The sequence below is a fragment of the Eulemur rufifrons genome, chromosome 26 (genome assembly GCF_041146395.1).
Source record: "Eulemur rufifrons isolate Redbay chromosome 26, OSU_ERuf_1, whole genome shotgun sequence".
In the NCBI taxonomy this organism is placed as follows: Eukaryota; Metazoa; Chordata; class Mammalia; order Primates; family Lemuridae; genus Eulemur; species Eulemur rufifrons.
The window spans coordinates 7,159,602-7,178,311 of record NC_091008.1 but is presented as its reverse complement, the minus strand read 5'-3'; the positions used below and the strand labels follow the sequence as shown (position 1 = coordinate 7,178,311).

Genomic DNA, 18,710 nt, shown 5'->3' with positions numbered 1-18,710 from the left:
GGTCTTACAAATTAAATAACTTTTTGGCCCCAAAGAAAATCAAAACTCTAACTAAAAATATTCAGAAAATAATGACAATAACACTCAGAAAGTTTCTAAGAAGAACTACCATAAACAGGAAAAACACATTTGGAATCAGCACTATGTTCGAATTTCTGTTCTGGTAACTCATATATTGTATCACCTCGGGAAAAGATATTACTTTGTTTCTTCAAATCCAAAATGGAGAGAAAGAAATCAAGGTTGTTATGAGGATTAAATAATACATTGAAAATCATCTAATAAAAGGTAAGGGAATAATTCTTAACAAATATTAATTATTTTCTCTCCAATTCCCGAAAACTTTGTCCAAGTCTGTAGCCAAAGTTATGGCCTTACATGCTTTTATCCTTCAAAAATAAATATACAAACATAAATTAATGATTTAGAAAAATACTAAACATATTTTCATTAATATTGACAGCTACTTTATTTTTAATTTGCATAATGCTACTGAAAAATCAATGTAGCTAGGCATAATTATAAACAAATGCAAACAAACACTAAAAATAGCATATATAGAAAGCATTTGGGTATATATACATACACATACACACACATACTTACTCATGACCTTTGCTATCAACATATTTTTTTTTTTGTGCTTATGGTGAAGATCAGACTCCAAATGAATTTGTAATTAATTTCTTATTCAATATCAGAGACATTTACTTTTAGCTCTAATATTATTACAATTTAGTTTGTATAAATATATTCTTTCCCAGTATATTCAAGTTAAATTTAACCTTTTTTTTAACATTTGGAACACTGAGCTATGACGACACCACTGCACTCCAGCCTGGGCAAAAGAGTGAGATCGTAGCTCAAAAAAAATAAAATAATAAAATAAAATAAAACATGATTTACGATTTAAGAAACATTTACACTATAATTTCTTCTGTCTTCCAATTGGTTCCTACATTCATTTTTTTTCTTGGATCACTATAAAGTAAGGGAGAAGAAAAAAGAAAATTCAATAGATATGTGGACTATATTAATAATAATGTAAAGGTAAAAGGAATGAGAAGTAATAAAAGAAAAAACTTGTAACTCTTAAAATTACAGAACTTATTTTAGAGAATGTAGGTATAAAGGATGAGTACTTAAGGAACTAACCAGTGTGGACAATTTGCAACTATCCTTAAAATAAACAATTTCCACTTTCCCTATCCATTTTACTCATTCCGGAAATAAACACAAAACGCAATGTCCGTGGATCATTTCAGAGCAAAATATGTCAATAGCATCAACTAGTCTTTTAATTCCAGGACTTTAAAAATATATTAGAAGGATTGTTGTATTTTTCATGATGAAAATAATACAGGTGTTCATTTATCGTGGAAGGAAAATGTCCTTTTTTTCACTCAAAACAAGAATTCCTTGTTTTAATTATTCCAGTCCAATAATTCCTTCTCAACCTAAATCTGCAAGTGCCTTTAGCATTTCTGCATGTCTCTTCATTTAGGCAAACACAAAGGGAATATAGAAAGATGCCCAGAATACGAAGTCATCTCCATTCTGAATATACAACAGAAAGAAAATGAACAGTGTTTAACATTTTTCATTCTGACCCTCAGGAAACTCCAGCAGGAAGGAGTATGGTACCTTAGGCTTTGGTCATCTGGTTTCAACACAGGTAGTTACAAACACTATCAATTACTAGAATCGAGTGTGACTTGGTCAGTATAGGTGGATTATATACGTTGCTTGGTATAGTACTATAGTATTCACACTTTACAGTCAGACAGATGTGAGTGCAAACTGTGTACCATTTACTAGATTTGTAAACTTGGGGAAGTTATTTAAATCCTGAGATTCTGCTAAATTAATAACAATAATATCTACTAGAACAGATTGCAGTGCTAGGTACGTGCTAGGCAGCTTAAAACGTTCAGTCGCATCTCCAACAGCGCTGAGCTGATTCCCCCTAAAGATTCGTTCCGTTCAGGGTCTCAGCTTCTCCAGTGTAGGGGCCTCGCTGAGGAGAGTTTCGTGACACCCGTGACGAATCTAACCCACCAGTGAATTAGCTGCATGGTTTGTCTGGCTGCGGCACTATTACATAATCAGTTCTCACCTGAGAAGCAGTTCAGGTACTAAAAATGTTCCAAACTGAATAAAATTTATCTTCTCTTCATACATTTGAACGAGAAATGTGAAAATAGACCAAACCAGGTAAGATAATGAGATCGATAAGAAATATACATAATTTATGGACTCCAGTCTCACATTTTAATTGTAGTTTTCCTATTTTAGTTTTCATTCTGACCTCACATGCTCGCCGCCGTATCAGACTCTCCCTTTTCTCAAGTACGTGCGAGAAAGGCAGAGTCCCTCTTGCTACTCTGTGTGCAAGAAAAGGTTTTCCATGTCCATGAACTACGAGAGGCCACACGCTAAGTGTTAACGAGGTCCGGTCACCTTAGAAATGGTGTATTTTCTAATTTAGAATTAGGTTAAGGAAACAGAACCCTTAATAAGGATGAAACGAGAAGGAAAAATGGGGGAAAAGTTGATCAAATAATAATAATAATAGTTGTCCTCTATTCAACATTTGGTATGTGAAAGCCCGATGCTTTAAATAATTTCTCTCTTATATTGCCGACAACCCTTTAAGTGGGTATAATTATCTGCCTTTATAGATGCGCTGACTGAAATTCAGGAATGATCGACCCAAAGTCACTCAGCTGGGAAGCAGCACCGCCAGAACCCAGGCCGAAATCTAACTTCACAGAAAATCAAGTCTAAATCATGCCAAGCTATTTCTGGAACTTAAATTTCTGGGGCGTCAAAAGTTCATCGGAAGGCAGTTATCTTTTTCCCTTCATTTGTACGAGACAAGATAGAAACTAGGTGTAGAAAGAGCTCTGGTCATTCATGAACAGTCCTTCCTTAGTTTTTTCCTGTTAGTCCCATGAACAAATGAGTATTTCAGGACAAAAAATGCCAGCATTATACTTTTATTTCTAGTTCGAAGGATGCTTTCAAAACTCACAATTCCCAACAGCAGTTGGGCCGTCACGATAGGAAAAGAAAGACAACGAAGAAGGAAGGAAGAAAGGAGAGAGGAAAGGGAGGAGGGAAGAGAGGAGGGAAGGGAGGAGGTAGGGAGGAGGTAGGGAGGAAGATGAGAGGTGATAAGAGAGCGGAGGGGAAAGGAATGGAGGGGAGCCCATTAAACGCACTTTTGTAGTTTAAAATATCATTTATCTGTCTTACATCTTTTCCCTTCTCTTACTCTGCCTGACAATATGACACAACTCAGACAAAATCATGTCCAACTGCCCTTATATACCGAGGGGAAAGAATAAAAAAATAACAAAACATATAAATTTAACTCCCAGATATATCAGTTGTGTTTTACGTGAGCTCCTTTTAAATTCTATGAATTTCAAGGACACACGAGTTTACTTTCGATTCTGAGAAAGTCACAGTCTTACCGTGAAATTTTGACGCTTCCGGATCATTCGCGTTGATAGCGATCAATTTCCAATCCGTCTCACCTTCATCAATGAGACCCAGAATTCCAAGTACCTTCACAGGAATAACCTCGCCACGAGAAAGAACCTTTAAAGAGAAAAGAAATTCACCGTTTGCAAGGCTTTGGAGAGTTTCCTCAGATAGCATAAAAACCCATATGAGAGATTAAAAGGGCTACGGACTGAAATCCCTTGCAATGTTCCTTTCTTTTTTTTTATTTTATTTTATTTGAGACAGAGTCTCACTCTGTCGCCCGGGCTAGAGTGCCGTAGCGTCAGCCTCGCTCACAGCAACCTCAAACTCCTGGGCTCAAGCGATCCTCCTGCCTCAGCCTCCCGAGTAGCTGGGACTACAGGCGTGCGCCACCATGCCCGGCTAATTTTTTCTATATATATTTTTAGTTATCTGGTTAATTTCTTTCTATTTTTTTTAGTAGAGACGGGGTCTCGCTCTTGCTCAGGCTGGTCTCGAACTCCTGTGCCCAAGGGATCCTCCCGTCTTGGCCTCCCAGAGTGCTAGGGTTACAGGCGTGAGCCACCGCGCCCGGCCGCAGTGTTCCTTTTGGAATGAAGTTCCCCAAAACTTCCACTTCCAACCACGATGGAATTACTGATAAAAACAAAAACAAAAACTTGCCCTCCCGTTATAAATAACGAAAAAAACTAGACAAAATACATGAAATCACTCTTTTTGGACACCAAGCAACAGGCAGTGAAGGACTGTGACCCCAGAAAGAAGCAAACAACTGCAGCGAGCCCTGTGACCGCCCTGGCTTTGTGCTCAACTGCTTTTTAGCCCGTGGCACTGGGGTCTCACTGAAGTTAAAGGACAGAGTTAAAAAAACAGCGCGCGGTGGCTCACGCCTGTAATCCTAGCACTCTGGGAGGCCGAGGTGGGCGGATCGTTTGAGCTCAGGAGTTTGAGACCAGCCTGAGCAAGAGCGAGACCCCATCTCTACTAAAAATAGAAAGAAATTATATGGACAGCTAAAAATATATATAGAAAAAATTAGCCGGGCATGGTGGTGCATGCCTGTAGTCCCAGCTACTCGGGAGGCTGAGACAGGAGGATCGCTTGAGCTCAGGAGTTTGAGGTTGCTGTGAGCTAGGCTGACGCCACGGCACTCACTCTAGCCTGGGCAACAGAGTGAGACTCTGTCTCAAAAAAAAAAAAAAAACAGGGAGGATGAGGCAGCTGGAGTTTGTGGGGCACAGTATTGGAGACAAGAGATAACTCCAGAAATATACATAGTGGCTCCTTTGAGACACTTATTAAAATACTAACCTCTGCATGCACGGGGTGAGACCCCAAGAGTCCAAGCAAAGAGCATGTCCCAGAGACCTCTAAGCCGAGTTCCAACCACCCAGGAAGACCTCGCTCAGCAAGAGGGGCATTCAGTCTCGAGCCTGGAAGAGGTCGGCTTCGGTGCTGGCACTAAACTCGCTCTCAGGTAAAGGTTATTCTACACCTGTCCTAACAGAGCTTTAAAAAAATGCCCAGAAAGGATAAAAGTGATCCACAAGCTACAACCTGACAAAATAAGTTAGCTTTGAAGGAAGACAACAAACCTAGGCACTCAACATACATCCACAACATCCAAAATTCTGTCAATGAGCAGAAAAACGTAAGCCCTAGCAGGGGGGAGAAATCACTCAACAGAAACAAATCCAGAAAGGACAGATGATGGAATTTACAAGGACTTTAAAACAGATATTGTACATAAGCTCAAAGATTTAAAGAAAAGCATGAAAATGTGGAGACGAGAAACACAAAAAAGAACCAAACAGAACTTTTAAAGCTGAGAAAATGCATTATCTGAAATGAAAAATTCTCTAGATGCGCTTAAGAACAAAATAGATATTGCCAAAGAGAAGATCAGTGAAACTGAAGACACAGCAGTAGAAATTTTCCAGAGTGAAGCACGGACAAAAAGACTAGGAATAAACTAAAAATCCCAGTGACCTGTGGGGCAACATCCAGCCTTAGACATAATCGGAGTCCTAGGACAGGAAAAAGGAACCAGGAAAATATTTGAAGAAATAACCTCCAACATTTTATTATATTTGGTGAAAAGTATAAACCTACAGATTGAGAAAGCATATGCACAAAAAAATGCATCAGAATAAACACAAAGGAAACCAGAGTGAGGCACGTCATGAGCAAATTGCTGAAAGCCAGTGACACAGAATAAATCTCAAAGGCAGGCAGAGGGGAAAAAAGGATTATATACGAGGGTACAAAGATAAGAATGGCAGCTGATTTCTCTTTGGATGCAACATAAGCCAAAATACGAAGGAATAAAATCTTTTAAAACTCTTAAAGAGGAACACTACTTACCTATAATACCCAGAGACCTTTGCGAAGGGGCAAGACGGAAAGTTCTGGGATGAGGGAAATGTTCTACATTTGGATTGAAGGAGGGGGAGGTTACGTGAGTATATACGTTTGTCAAAATTCACTGAACTGTGCGATTACAATGAGTATATTTTATTGCATATATATTTTGTTTTAATGAAGTTTATTTTAATAGCTATGAAAATAAACTGAGAAAAAAAAATATTAGCAACTGATGTCACACCCAAAAGGCGAACTAAGGTGTCTAAAACATGAAGAGCTACTAAAAATCAAGAAGAAAATCACCAAAAACTCAATCGAAAACAGGAAGAAACGATGGATAGGCAACTTGTAGAAGATACGGAAACCACCTTTTCTGGTATACAAAGATGCTCAGGCCCACTCCTGATATAACCACCTGTATGTTTAACACCCCACCTGGTGTTCCGGAATTCACACACAACAGGCAGCTGCCCGCACCTCGCGCTTCTCCTCTGTATTTCGCTCCCTCTGCTCAGAGGGAGGAGGAGAGGAGGCAGGGGAGGGGGATTTCTTTGGCTGCCAGCTCTTAATCCACACAGCGGAGCACTTTATCCTCTTCTACTCGGAGGAATCAGAAGTTGAAGCAAAATTTAAGCCATTCACATTTATTGAGAAGATTGACATTTGGGGTAGATTTCTGTTCATGTTATTGGGTAAATTCTTACTGTTTTGTTTTAACCTCTCGAGCCATCGTGGAATCCGGGCTCCGGACTTTAGATTCCCGAGTGGTTTTACTTTGGTGGGTGTCTATTAACGCTGCTCGGTGTATAACGCAGGTCTGAGCGCTTCCTGCAGGGCAGGTCTGGTCTTCGCTACTTCCGTCAGTGACTATTGTCTGGGACAGTCTTTATTTCTCCCTTGTTGATGAAGCTTAGGTTTTCTGGGTAAAGAATTCTAGGTTGGCCATTATTCTGTTCTAGAAGATTCAGGATGGGGTACCCAGTCCCTTGTGGCTTGTAGGGTTTCATTTGAGAAGTCTGCAGTTAGTCTGACAGGTTTTCCTTTGTAGGTTATGTGCTGTTTTCATCTTATTGCTCGAAGGATTGCCTCTTTCATGCTTACTTTGGTCAGTCTGATAACTATGTGACGTGGTGATTGCCTGTTCACGTTGAGTCTCCCAGGAGTTCTGGGTGCTTCTTGCATCTATATATCTAGATTACTGGCCAGGCCAGGCATATTTTCCTCCAGTGTTCCAAGAAATAGATTTTCCAGCCCTTGTGTATTTTCTTCTTCTCTCTCTGGGATGCCTATAATTCTTACATTTGTTTTCTTTACATAATCCCACATTTCTTGTATGTTTTATTCTTGTCTCTTGCTTCTATGTTTCCTTCATCTGATTTGTTTAGCACATAGGCATTATCTTCAAGCTCTGAGATTCTTCGCTCTGTGTGATCCTTTCTATTTTTAAGGCTTTCCGGTGTGTTTTGTAGTTCCTTGAATGCCTCTTTCATTTTCAGGATTTCTGTTTGGTTCTTTTATAATATTTCAATTGCTTTAGAGAATTTTTCATTCATTTCCTGCATTGTTCTCGTGGCTTCTTGGTGATAGGCTTCTATTTTCTCTTCAATTCCATTGAGTTTCCTTACAATCCATACTTGGAGTTCTTCCTCTGTCATTTTAATCATTTCATTTAAATTAGTATTCGATTTTGAGGCTCTAATGATTTCTTTTGGGGGCGACTTTTCTCTCTGATCTTTCATGTTCCCTGTGTTCTCTCTCTGGTTCTTTCTCATCAGGGTACCTGGTTGAGAACTGGGGGTGCTAGGACTGGTTTGTGCCCCTAACTTCAAGTCCGCAACGGACGTTTCTTGACAGTGCTGGGCAGAGGCACGCTGGTCTTGTATTGCCTTCGAGGTATTTTGGCAAGTTGGCTACTTCTGACCAGCTGTCTTCACCTCTTGCCAGTGGAGACGAGTGAGTTTGGTCCCCCAGCTTAAGCTCCCAGGTGGTGAATCACATCTGTGTGTATACCTCACCTGCCCTCTAGTAGCTCGAGATGGAGGGCACTGTGTTGAGCTATGGGGTTACCCTCTCTGTCGTTGGCCGTAGATCGCATGGAGGAGCCAGTTACGGAGGTAATCTGATGCCTCTGTGTTGGTATCTTGCCCCCTGGATGGGGGATACTAATGCCCTGATCTTTAGGAAGGGTCTTGCCACTCCTGAGGGTTACTTGGACCCTGGGGTAAGGACAAGGCAGATCGCGGCTGCTGCCTCCCAGCCTGGGTGTGTGTGCTTCTATGATTGCTTGATCTGCTGCTGGGGGGAATCGCTAGTATGTTATTCAGGGTCCTTCCACCACCGTGGGAGGCTGCTCCTGATGGGAGGGTCCCTTGGTGCAATTGCTGAGGTCTCTGGCCAGAATTTTCCTGCCCTGACCACAGACCCCACTGTTGGCGGCTGCCTGGATGTGGAGAGCAGGCGCTGGGGTGATGTTGTTGGTACATGACCTCAGCTGGTCCGACCTGCCAAATCGGTGGGCTGGCCAGCTACTGGTGGGCGCCAAGGCCCCACAGATTCATGCCAGTTGCACGGGGAAAGCGGCTTTTCTTGCTTCTCCTAAGCTCCGGGGGCCGGAGCCCTCCACTCCCAGCGCACAAGTCGCTGGGCTAGGGGAGGGAGGGGTGCCCTAGACCACCCAGTGTCTCTGCCATTTCCAACCGCGGGGGAGCTAGCACTGTGGGGAAGCACTCGAAATTCGCCCACCGACACAGGCTTGACTAGCAGAATCAACAGGTCGCGGAAGGGTAGAGCCGGCCGTGCCCAGCGCAAGAGTCCCCGGGTTGCGGGAGAGGTGCTGCCTGAAACCATAGCCCACCTCAGCGTCTGGGTTGTGGACCCCAAAAGTGGTGGCTGCCCACCCGCAGAGAGCTAGCGCTGGGGCCGCTGCTCAGGAGTTGGCAGATGCCAGCTCGGCGGCTGAATCCACAGGATGCCCACTGTCCCTTGTGTGTCCCCGTCCTGCAATCTCATGCCTGTCCGGCACCAGGTCTTGCTCTTTCTGTCCTGCCCTGAGCCAGCCTGATTATCTTCTCATCAGCTCATGGAACCTTCTCCAAAATCGACCACATCCTAGGCCACAAATCAGACCTCAAAAAACTAAAAAAAAAAAAAAAAAGAAAGAAATAGTACCATGCATCTTCCCTGACCATAGTGGTATAAAACTGTACGTCAATTCCAACAGAAACACTCACCACTTCACAAAGTCATGGAAATTAAACAATCTATTGCTGAATGGCCACTGGGTCAAGGAAGAGATCCAGATGGAAATCAAAAGATTCTTCGAACTAAATGATAATGGGAACACAGGTATCAAAATCTGTGAGATCAAAAGATTCTTCGAACTAAATGATAATGGGAACACAGGTATCAAAATCTGTGAGATCAAAAGATTCTTCGAACTAAATGATAATGGGAACACAGGTATCAAAATCTGTGAGATACACAAAAGCATTCTTGAGAAGAAAACTAATAGCGTTAAATGCTCACATCCAAAAGACAGAAGGCTCACAAATCAACAAACTAATAAACCATCTCAAGGAACTGGAAAAGGAAGAGCAAATTAATTCTAAACCTAGCAGAAGAGAAGAAATAACTAAAATCAGAGCAGAACTAAGTGAAACTGAGAATAAAAAGAACTATACAGAAGATCAATAAAACCAAAAGTTGGTTTTTCAAAAAGATAAACAAAATGGGAAGCCCTCTTCCTTCCAAAGAGTTACTCACTTTGGACATTCTTATGAACAGAACACAGGGAATAGATATTTTCAACAAGTCTCAAGATAAATGTCATGAAGTTGGACTCTGTTTGGAAAATTTAGTGAGTGTATGTACAGACGGTGCACCTTCCATGACAGGAAAAAATGAAGGGTTTATTGCACAGATAAAAAAAGTATTAACAGATCCAGATGCTCTCGTTTCTTTTCATTGTTACCTTGCATCAGCTAAAGCAACTATTTTAAGTGACACTATGCAACAAGTTATAAGTATTGTTAACATATTAATGCAAATGCAATAAGGCATCATCAGTTTTGTAACATGGTAAAGTTGAACAATGAGGTATTCAGTGTGGATTTGACATTACTCTTCTAAAGTGTATTGACTATCACAGGGACAGGTGTCAGCCAAAATTTTATCTCTGCAAGAACCAACAGTTAAATTTTATGAAGAACAGAATCAGCAATGTGAATTACTGAAAGACAACGCCTACAGGAATCCAGCATTTCTGTGTGATATCATGTCAAATCAAAACGACTTGAATATTACTTTGCAAGTTAAAACTAAATCTATATATGATATGTGGCAAAAAATCCAAGCATTTCAAAAAAAAAGCTATCTTTTTTCAAAACAATTCTTCTTAAAAACAAAATTTAGGATGAACATTTTCCCCAGTTAGCAAAGATCACTGATGGGCGGAATGATATATGGGAATCATTTGAGGAATACACAGCTGTTATAGACCTATTATTAATAATTGGAGAATACAGGGAAAGGTTCACAGACTTTGAGAATTGTGACATCACATTCAAATTAGCATTTCAGCTTCACTTAGTTGATACCACCAAGGCACCTAAAGAACTACAGATGGAATTGACTGAGCTCTCAGGAGATGACATTTTAGAGTCATTGTTTGATGCTAAGAAAGATCCAACTGAAATATGGAAAAGCGCAGAATACTCATGCCTTCAGCAACATGCCCGAAAAATGCTTTCTTGCTTTTCAACCACTTATTGCTGCAAATCTACATTCTCCTGCCTAAACCAGATCAAGATACCCTTAAGGTCATGAATGACTGATACTCATCTAGAGGGTCAACTGAAACTGCAGACCTCTATGCTACAACCAAATATTCAAGTGCTTTCCAACAGAAAGCAGACACAACAAAGTCATGAATAGGTTAACTTTAAAATTAACAAATAATTGTTTTCATTTTTTGAAATCATTAAGTACATAGTAGTTAGATATTTACAAAATAATGTACATCTCATTGAAGTTTCTTGAATGTGGCCTTATTTGATTACAGCTAAATTAATGCAGCTTCCAACATGAAAAGGTTCCCACCCCTGCTCTAGGCTTTAGTTTCCAATAGCAAAATGTAAATCACATCACTTGTTCACCATCAGGTTGAAATAAAGCGCAAAGGAAATAACAGATATAGGAACTAGAACATAAGAAGTCTTCTACAGATGATGATTTTTCTTTCTCTCTCTGGGTGCTACATGTACTTGTCACCTCACGCTCACCAACTGCTAACTCTAAGGAGCCAGGTTTGAGCACAGCAGAGCAGTGACCTACGACAAAAGTTCTGATTAGCACTTGGATGGGGAAAAACTTCGACTGGGCCCGATCAATGCAAGAAAACGACACAACATAAACTGCTTAAAGCTTGTGATCCTATGAATTAGTTCTCTATTGTTACATAACAAATTATTACAAACTTTAAGGCTTAAGACACTGTGTATTTATCATCCCAATTTCCGTGGATCAGGAATCCAGGCACAGCTGGGTTCTCCTGGGGCTTCGAAAAGCCAAAATCAAGGTGTTGGCCCAGCTGGGCTCAGAGCTGAAGGTTCTCATGAAGAATCGACCTCAATTCAGTTCCTTGCAGTTGGACTAAGGTCTCGGTTCCCTTGCTGGATGTCAAACGGGGACTGTTCTCTGCAACCAGTAGTTGACAGAGGCCTTCTCGCGGGCCCCGTGGCCCAGACATCTCCAAACCAGCAGTGGAGCATGGCACTTCTCACGCCAACCTCTGACCTCCTCTCCCGCCATCAGCTGGAGAAAACTCCTCGTTTTCAGGGGCTTCTGCGATTCCTCTGGGCCTTTCTGGATAATCCAGGACGGTCTCCCTACTTTAGGGCGCTGTGAACTGTGCTACATACGACGTAACACAAGCAAGGGGGTGACACCTCACCACGGGCGCAGACTCCAGGGATCAGGGCAGACATCTCTGAGGCGCCATTTTAGATATTCTTCCCGTCACATCCAGTTATTCCAGAAGAAATTAAAAACGAAAAGCTATATTCAGAAAAACTTTTAACTATATCAATCCTATAACAAAAAGTTAAATGGGAAAAAAAATGCCCCACAAAATCAAAATACTTATGTATTTGTCCAAAAATGAAGAAAATATGGAAAGATATTTATTGGGATGGCAGGTTTGTGAAGGAAGGTTCGTCCTTGATTTTATTTCCATGATTTTAACTAAAATCATCTTGTAGAATAAGTAAAAGTGAAGAAAGAAAATCTAAAAAATTGAAGTAATTCAGGTCAAGATGAAAACAAAACCAGGCAAAAAAATAAGAAATCTATTCCTATGGAAAAAGAAATAGCATTTCAGTGATTACTGGGTTTAAATCATAGACATACAAAACGATAAGTTCTCAAATTAAATACTGATATTTTACTTACTGTAAGTGCAGTGCCTGGAAATTCAGTTCCTCTTTTACATGACTTTTAATAATTTCATCATTCTAAGATGTCTTCCCTGCTCTTGGTTCACAAGAATTTCTTCTATACCTTACAATATTCTGGTCTACATTAAACCAGAAGTATACTCATTTGAACACTTATAATTAATATTACATTTACAGAAAAAATAACAGCCAATGTATCTATTATGGACCACCAACTTTTCTATGTAACATGTGCAAGTATGCTTTCAACATTAATCATATATACCATATTAAAATCACTTATATTTAAAATCTCCAATTTTATTCTGCATAGTGACTTTGTCAGGTTTATTCAAAAACCCATATACTGAGTTGTCGTGCAGTTATTCCTGTGTTCTGTCAGTAACAAATTAGTGTCACGAAGTCAAATCAATTTATCAGGTACATACGTTTTCACATGATTTCTTCCAGTTAGCAATCTCATTCATTACACGCTCACTGACAAATTTTTACATGGGTGAAACTAAGACACTTCCACTTAATCTTTTCGTTCACATTTAACGTCTGCATAAGCGTTTAAATTGAGCTAATGACTTGCACTGAACATGAACTGCATGGCCGCAGGGATTATGCCCTCAGAATCAGAGTTTCCTAATACACAATCTCTCAATCAATGTAATGCTGTTTCACTGAGCGACCCCTACTTATCATGAAATAGGCCACGGGAAGGTGACTGAACTCCCTGGCATTGTATCCGGGACAGAGAAGGTACTTATTAAAATATTTATATTCTTTCTTCCTTCTGATCTACTCACTCTGTATACACTTTGCTATCCCTCTGGGGAGAAAATGTATGAAAAATAAATTCCTAAACTATAGCTTACATTTGGAAAAAAAACAACAACAACAACAACAACAAAAAAGCTTACAAGTTGGCCATATTGCTGCTGGGACGATTTGGAAATTATACATACACAACAGAGACCCAAATTCTACCCTATTTGTGTGTGAAACTAGAAATGGGAGCTGGAATTAGAATCTCCCACTGCAGGAAAAAAGTAAGAGTGAGGGAGAAGGAAGAGAGGAGGGAGGGGGAGGAAGGAAAGCAGAAGGAAGAAAAAGTAGAAAGAAGAAAAAGAAAAGTAGAAGAACAGAAAAAGCAGAGGACTAAGAGGAGGATGAAGGGGACGAAAAAGAGGAAGAATAAAAAAGGAAAATGAGGAAGAAGAGAAGAAAGAAAAAGGAAGACAACAAAACAATATGGTAAATAAATAAACTGACAACTAGTCAGAGGTAATCATTTACTAATAGTATTCTCGAAATCTTAAGTGCCAATGTGAGTTTCCAGGTAACTGATTTAACCTGAACTAGAAGCACACAGCTCAAGCAGGAATTCAACTGAGTATTCCTTGAATTAAGCACACGCTGTGTGCCGGGCACCAAGCACTGGTACCAGATGCCACGGTGAGTCCTGTCCTTACAGCCCTTACTGTCATTTCACAGAGAAGACAGACAGGCAGCGCGGAGTAATCAGTATGACGGGAACGCATAGCTAAGCAACTACTTTAGTCTGTGGAGGGCCACGGAAAACTTCCCAAAGGAAATGGTGTTTTAGCTGAGCTCTGAAGACAAGTAGGGGGAGAAGAAGTCAAACGATGAGGGAAGTAAAATAAAGTGAAGACTGTTCCATTCTGTACAGAAGGAACAGCGCGTGCGAAGGCCTGGACGTGAGCAGGAGCAGACGCGTTACAGGAAGTGAAGGAAGATTAGTACAGCTGGAGGGCAGTGTGCATACAGCAGTGGCAGGAAAGGAAGCCAGAAGAGGAGGTAGGGGCCAGGGGCTGAGAAGTCTCGTGTTTTCCTAAACAGGAAAAGAGTCTGGAATAAGAGATGGAGAGAAAATGAGACTCAGCAAGGAAGCTGGTCAGTAGCAGGAATAATTCAAGTGAGACATAAGAGTGGACTGGACAAAGATACCAACGAGGAGAATGGAAAGAAACAGATAGACTTAAAAGCCATTTAGAATATAGAACCTAGACCGGGCGTGGTGGCTGACACCTATAATCGTAGCACTCTGGGAGGCTGAGGCAGGAGGATCGCTCGAGGTCAGGAGTTTGAGACCAGCCTGAGCAAGAGCCAGACCCCGTCTCTACTAAAAATAGAAAGAAATGATCTGGACAGCTAAAAATATATATACAAAAAAATGAGCCGGGCATGGTGGCGCATGCCTGTAGTTCCAGCTACTCGGGAGGCTGAGGCAGGAGGATCGCTTGAGTCCAGGAGTTTGAGGTTGCTGTGAGCTAGGCTGACGCCACGGCACTCTAGTCCAGGTGACAGAGCAAGACTTTGTCTCAAAAAAAAAAAAAAAATAGAATATACACTCTGTATTTCATAATTAACTGGATGAGGAGAAGCAATAAATGATCAAGAATGACCCTTCAGTTTCTGGCTTACGAATCGGAGGATGAAAAGGGAAGGAAAAGAGAGGCCATTCACTGAGACCGAAAACATTAAGAGCACAGTATGTTGGAGAGAAGGAAATAATGAATTCAGTTTTGGACGTGACAGTCTGAGATGGCTGAGAGATGCAGGTAATTGAGTTTATGGATCTGAGCTAATGCTATCAATTTGAAAGCAAAACCATGAATCCTTGGGATTGGATCATCAAGAAAGCTGCTACGTGATAACAGGAGTTGGACAAGGGCACGACTCTCAAACTACCCAACATTTAAGGAACTTGCAAAAGAAACCAAGAGGAACCGGAACAATTAGAGAAAAATCCAAGACATAGTGATACAGTCAAAGTCAAGCAAAAACTTGACTTTGACTCAAAAAGGAAGATGAGGTTAATAGTATAAAACACTAAGGTAGGAGAGGTGGCGTATGGGAGGAAGCCCATGATGAAAGAGAAGGGACAAGAAAGTACCATGCAAGAGGTCGGAGGGGACAGAATCTAGAACGCAGGGGGAAACCCTGGCCTTGGGTAAAAGAGACACAACGCTCGTAGTAACAGAAGGGAAGACGTTGCGTTTTACGGGCACAAGGAGTTCTGAAGTCTGCGGGGAAAGGGGAGGCGGTGCTCATTGGCTGGTTTCTCTGAGCTCCACAACATTAAAAAGACACGATCTTCTGCTCGGAGCGAGAACAGAAAGGGGAGGGCTGAATGTCTGCGGAGAACAAGAGATATCAGCACGAAACGCCACTGAAACAGAAGAACTGACCGAGCAACACATACAGAAGAACTGACGGGCGGCATCAGCCTATGAGACTGTGGGCTTTGTTCTTCCCCAGTAGCACCTGGCAACCGAGAGACGGGTAGAAAACGAGAGAAGTCCTAGTCGACTTTCATGAGTATTGCAGTTTTTATCTGAATAAGGTGCAAGGCAGCTAAAGACAGAACTTGGCAAACTTCTTCTCTGCAGGGTCGGACAGCAAGTATTTCAGGCTTTGCAGACAAACGCTCTGGGTTGTGATTCCCCACCTCCGCCGCCGGGGTGCAAAAGCAGGGCAGGGACGGCGTGCACCTGAACGGGGACAGCTGTGTATTCACAAACGCAGGTGGCAGGCTGCATCCAACCTGTCGCAGGGCTGTTTAAGTCACCAACCCCAGGCTGAAGAGAAGGAAGTGAAGATAAAAGAAGAGACTGATACCAGGTGGATCAACAGGCTTGACCTTTGAAGAGTTGACGAACGAGAGGCCTAAATTCAATTTTATGGCACGAATAAACCAGAACGCACGTCAGAATGAATACAGTCCAAAAACCAAACCTTAGAGCCTATTTCACACACATCAATGGGATCATTATCTCCGCAGCAGTTCGTGCTCTTGTCTTTTTCATGGGGATCTTCCCAAGTCTAAAAAAACAGACAAAAAAAAGGGGCAGAGATATAGGTTAATACTATAACATATCTTCATCTTTCTACATAGTCATGAAGTTTTACAGACAGACGTAATTCAAAAGAAGAAGTCTCAGGAATTACAGAGGCTCAAAGCCAACATGCCAGCGTGTCCCTAAAGCATCAGAATTAAAATAGATTTACAGTATTTCCTCCCTTCGTCTCTCATTTTCCGTATAGTCACATCTGAAAGTGGGTGGCATTTCCAGACACGCTCTTCTTCCAAGTTTAGTCAGCGACTGAGCTGACAGTCACTTGTAGAGTTTCAGGGTGCCTGTTGCCATCGTCTTGGCCCTGAGCTGGGGCTTCCTCGGACCCGGTGAGAGCGCTGGGTCTAAACTTCCTGTTCTGTAAATGACTTTTACTAAAAGCAGCCTAGTTTTCCCTTCATAAACTCAAGAACAAGACATTATCTACTAAGGAAAAGAAAAACCTGCTTTGTCTCATTTCATTCCATTTCAAAAATCCTCTACCTTCGCTGTCCAATCTCAAGACCTTGACAAAAACATGAAAAGATGTCAATTCTTTAGTTTCCTGGCAAAGTTATAACCTGTTGATTGCAAAATATATACATGGGCATATTTGTCAATAAATAACATAATATAAATTTGACATCAAGCTTAAAGACCCATTAGGTACTACCCATCCCAAAAAGCCTCAGAATTGTTCTAAATAACATTGAAGAAGTTCCCTAAAATTATTTGCTTCAAATTTACAAGAGATATAGAAACTGTTTCATCTTGAGATTTACTTTATCACTATTATCTAGGATTTCAGACTATCCAAGTTTATTTGCTCTAACTTTATAGAGACAATTAAAAATGGACTCTTATTTACAGCTAAACCCTAGATAAACTTGAATATTTTCCTTCTAGTTTTAATTATAATATATTTGGGAACAAACTGACCTAACTGTATTTTCTTTTAAAAATCAGTAAACCAGGCTGGGCATGGTGGCTCACGCCTGTAATCCCAGCACTCTGGGAGGCCGAGGCGGGAGGATTGCTCAAGGTCAGGAGTTCGAGACCAGCCTGAGCAAGAGCGAGACCCTGTCTCTACTAAAAATAGAAAGAAATTATCTGGACAACTAAAAATATATATAGAAAAAAATTAGCCAGGCATGGTGGTGCACACCTGTAGTCCCAGCTACTCCGGAGGCTGAGGCAGGAGGATCGCTTGAGCCCAGGAGTTTGAGGTTGCTGTGAGCTAGGCTGACGCCATGGCACTCTAGCCCGGGCAACAGAGCAAGACTCTGTCTCAAAAAAAAAAAAAAAAAAAAAAATATATATATATATATATAAAAATCAGTAAACCAACAATATTCCACTATCTCAGATACTAATAATATTAAGAAAATATAAGAAGAATAACCATAATTGTTAACTTTACATACTGGTTATAGGTGACAGAAGCTTTCTTTTTCTATTTTTTTTTTTTTGTCTGTTTGCTTTCTCACAATATTCATGCTTCACTGGAATACAGGTGACACTTTCTGTCTGACACATATAGAACATACACACATACACACACATACACCCCATGGGGAATCTACCATACTTCACCCCATTTTATAGATAAGTAAACTGAAACATAGAGTTTAAACCTGCCTGAGCTCACAGTTTCTAAAATGCTAGAGATGCTATTAATCATTATTTATTATATTCAAATTGTGGTAACCATAGCAATTACTTTCAGATATCATCTCCTTATACTGTGTGGCTCTCATCTTAAATACCTTCTCTTACTCTCAGAATCAGAATTCTAAGTACATTTTCCTATAGAGGTGCTGTTCTTTCCAGTCTTCCCATTACTGCTTCTCTTTTTTTCTATTAGCAAGCATTCATTTACATGGTAAAATATTTATTTTTCTTCTTCTTTTTTTTTTTTAATCCTGCTCGTTGGATTGAAAGTAAAATATTTACTGAGCACCTACTCTGGGGCCAGGGACAGAGATGAACAGGACACAGTCAATACCGAGGCGTGTCAGGTTAATAAACGGTAAAGCATTCCTGACAAATGCCACAAAAGTAATCTTGACGTGCTGGGGAAACCAAGATGGATCGTGGCATAATATAATCAGAATCAAACAGCCTAGATGCAGAATCAGAAAACATCTGGGAGGTTCTTCCTTCCTAATGCAGGAATCCCCTCCTTTTTTTTTCTTTTTCTTTTGAGACAGAGTCTTGCTCTGTCGCCCGGGCTAGAGTGTGTGGCGTCAGCCTCGCTCACAGCAACCTCCAACTCCTGGGCTCAAGAGATCCTCCTGCCTCAGCCTCCCGAGTAGCTGGGACTACAGGCATGCGCCACCATGCCTGGCTGACTTTTTCTGTATATATTTTTAGCTGTCCAGATCATTTCTTTCTATTTTTAGTAGAGACGGGGTCTCGCTCTTGCTCAGACTGGTCTCGAACTCCTGATCTCGAGCGATCGTCCCGCCTCGGCCTCCCAGAGTGCTGGGATTACAGGTGTGAGCCACCGCGCCCGGCCTGGAATCCCCACTTAAACTTCCCTCAACGCCTTTCCCAC

At 41.1% G+C, this 18,710-nt stretch overlaps 1 protein-coding gene across 3 annotated transcripts in view; it reads right to left on the bottom strand.

The window, feature by feature from the left end:
- The window catches only part of PPA2 (inorganic pyrophosphatase 2), a 52,952-nt gene that overhangs the window by 9,028 nt on the left and 25,214 nt on the right, over window positions 1-18,710 (bottom strand). For 2 of the 3 annotated variants that reach the window (XM_069459220.1, XM_069459219.1), the window contains exons 6-7: window positions 16,056-16,142; window positions 3,480-3,606 (exon numbers count right to left, since the gene is read on the bottom strand). In XM_069459220.1, coding sequence (XP_069315321.1) covers window positions 3,480-3,606; window positions 16,056-16,142 — 214 coding nt within the window. The remainder of the gene's footprint in view (window positions 1-3,479; window positions 3,607-16,055; window positions 16,143-18,710) is intronic. The other variant, XM_069459221.1, reaches the window with a different exon arrangement.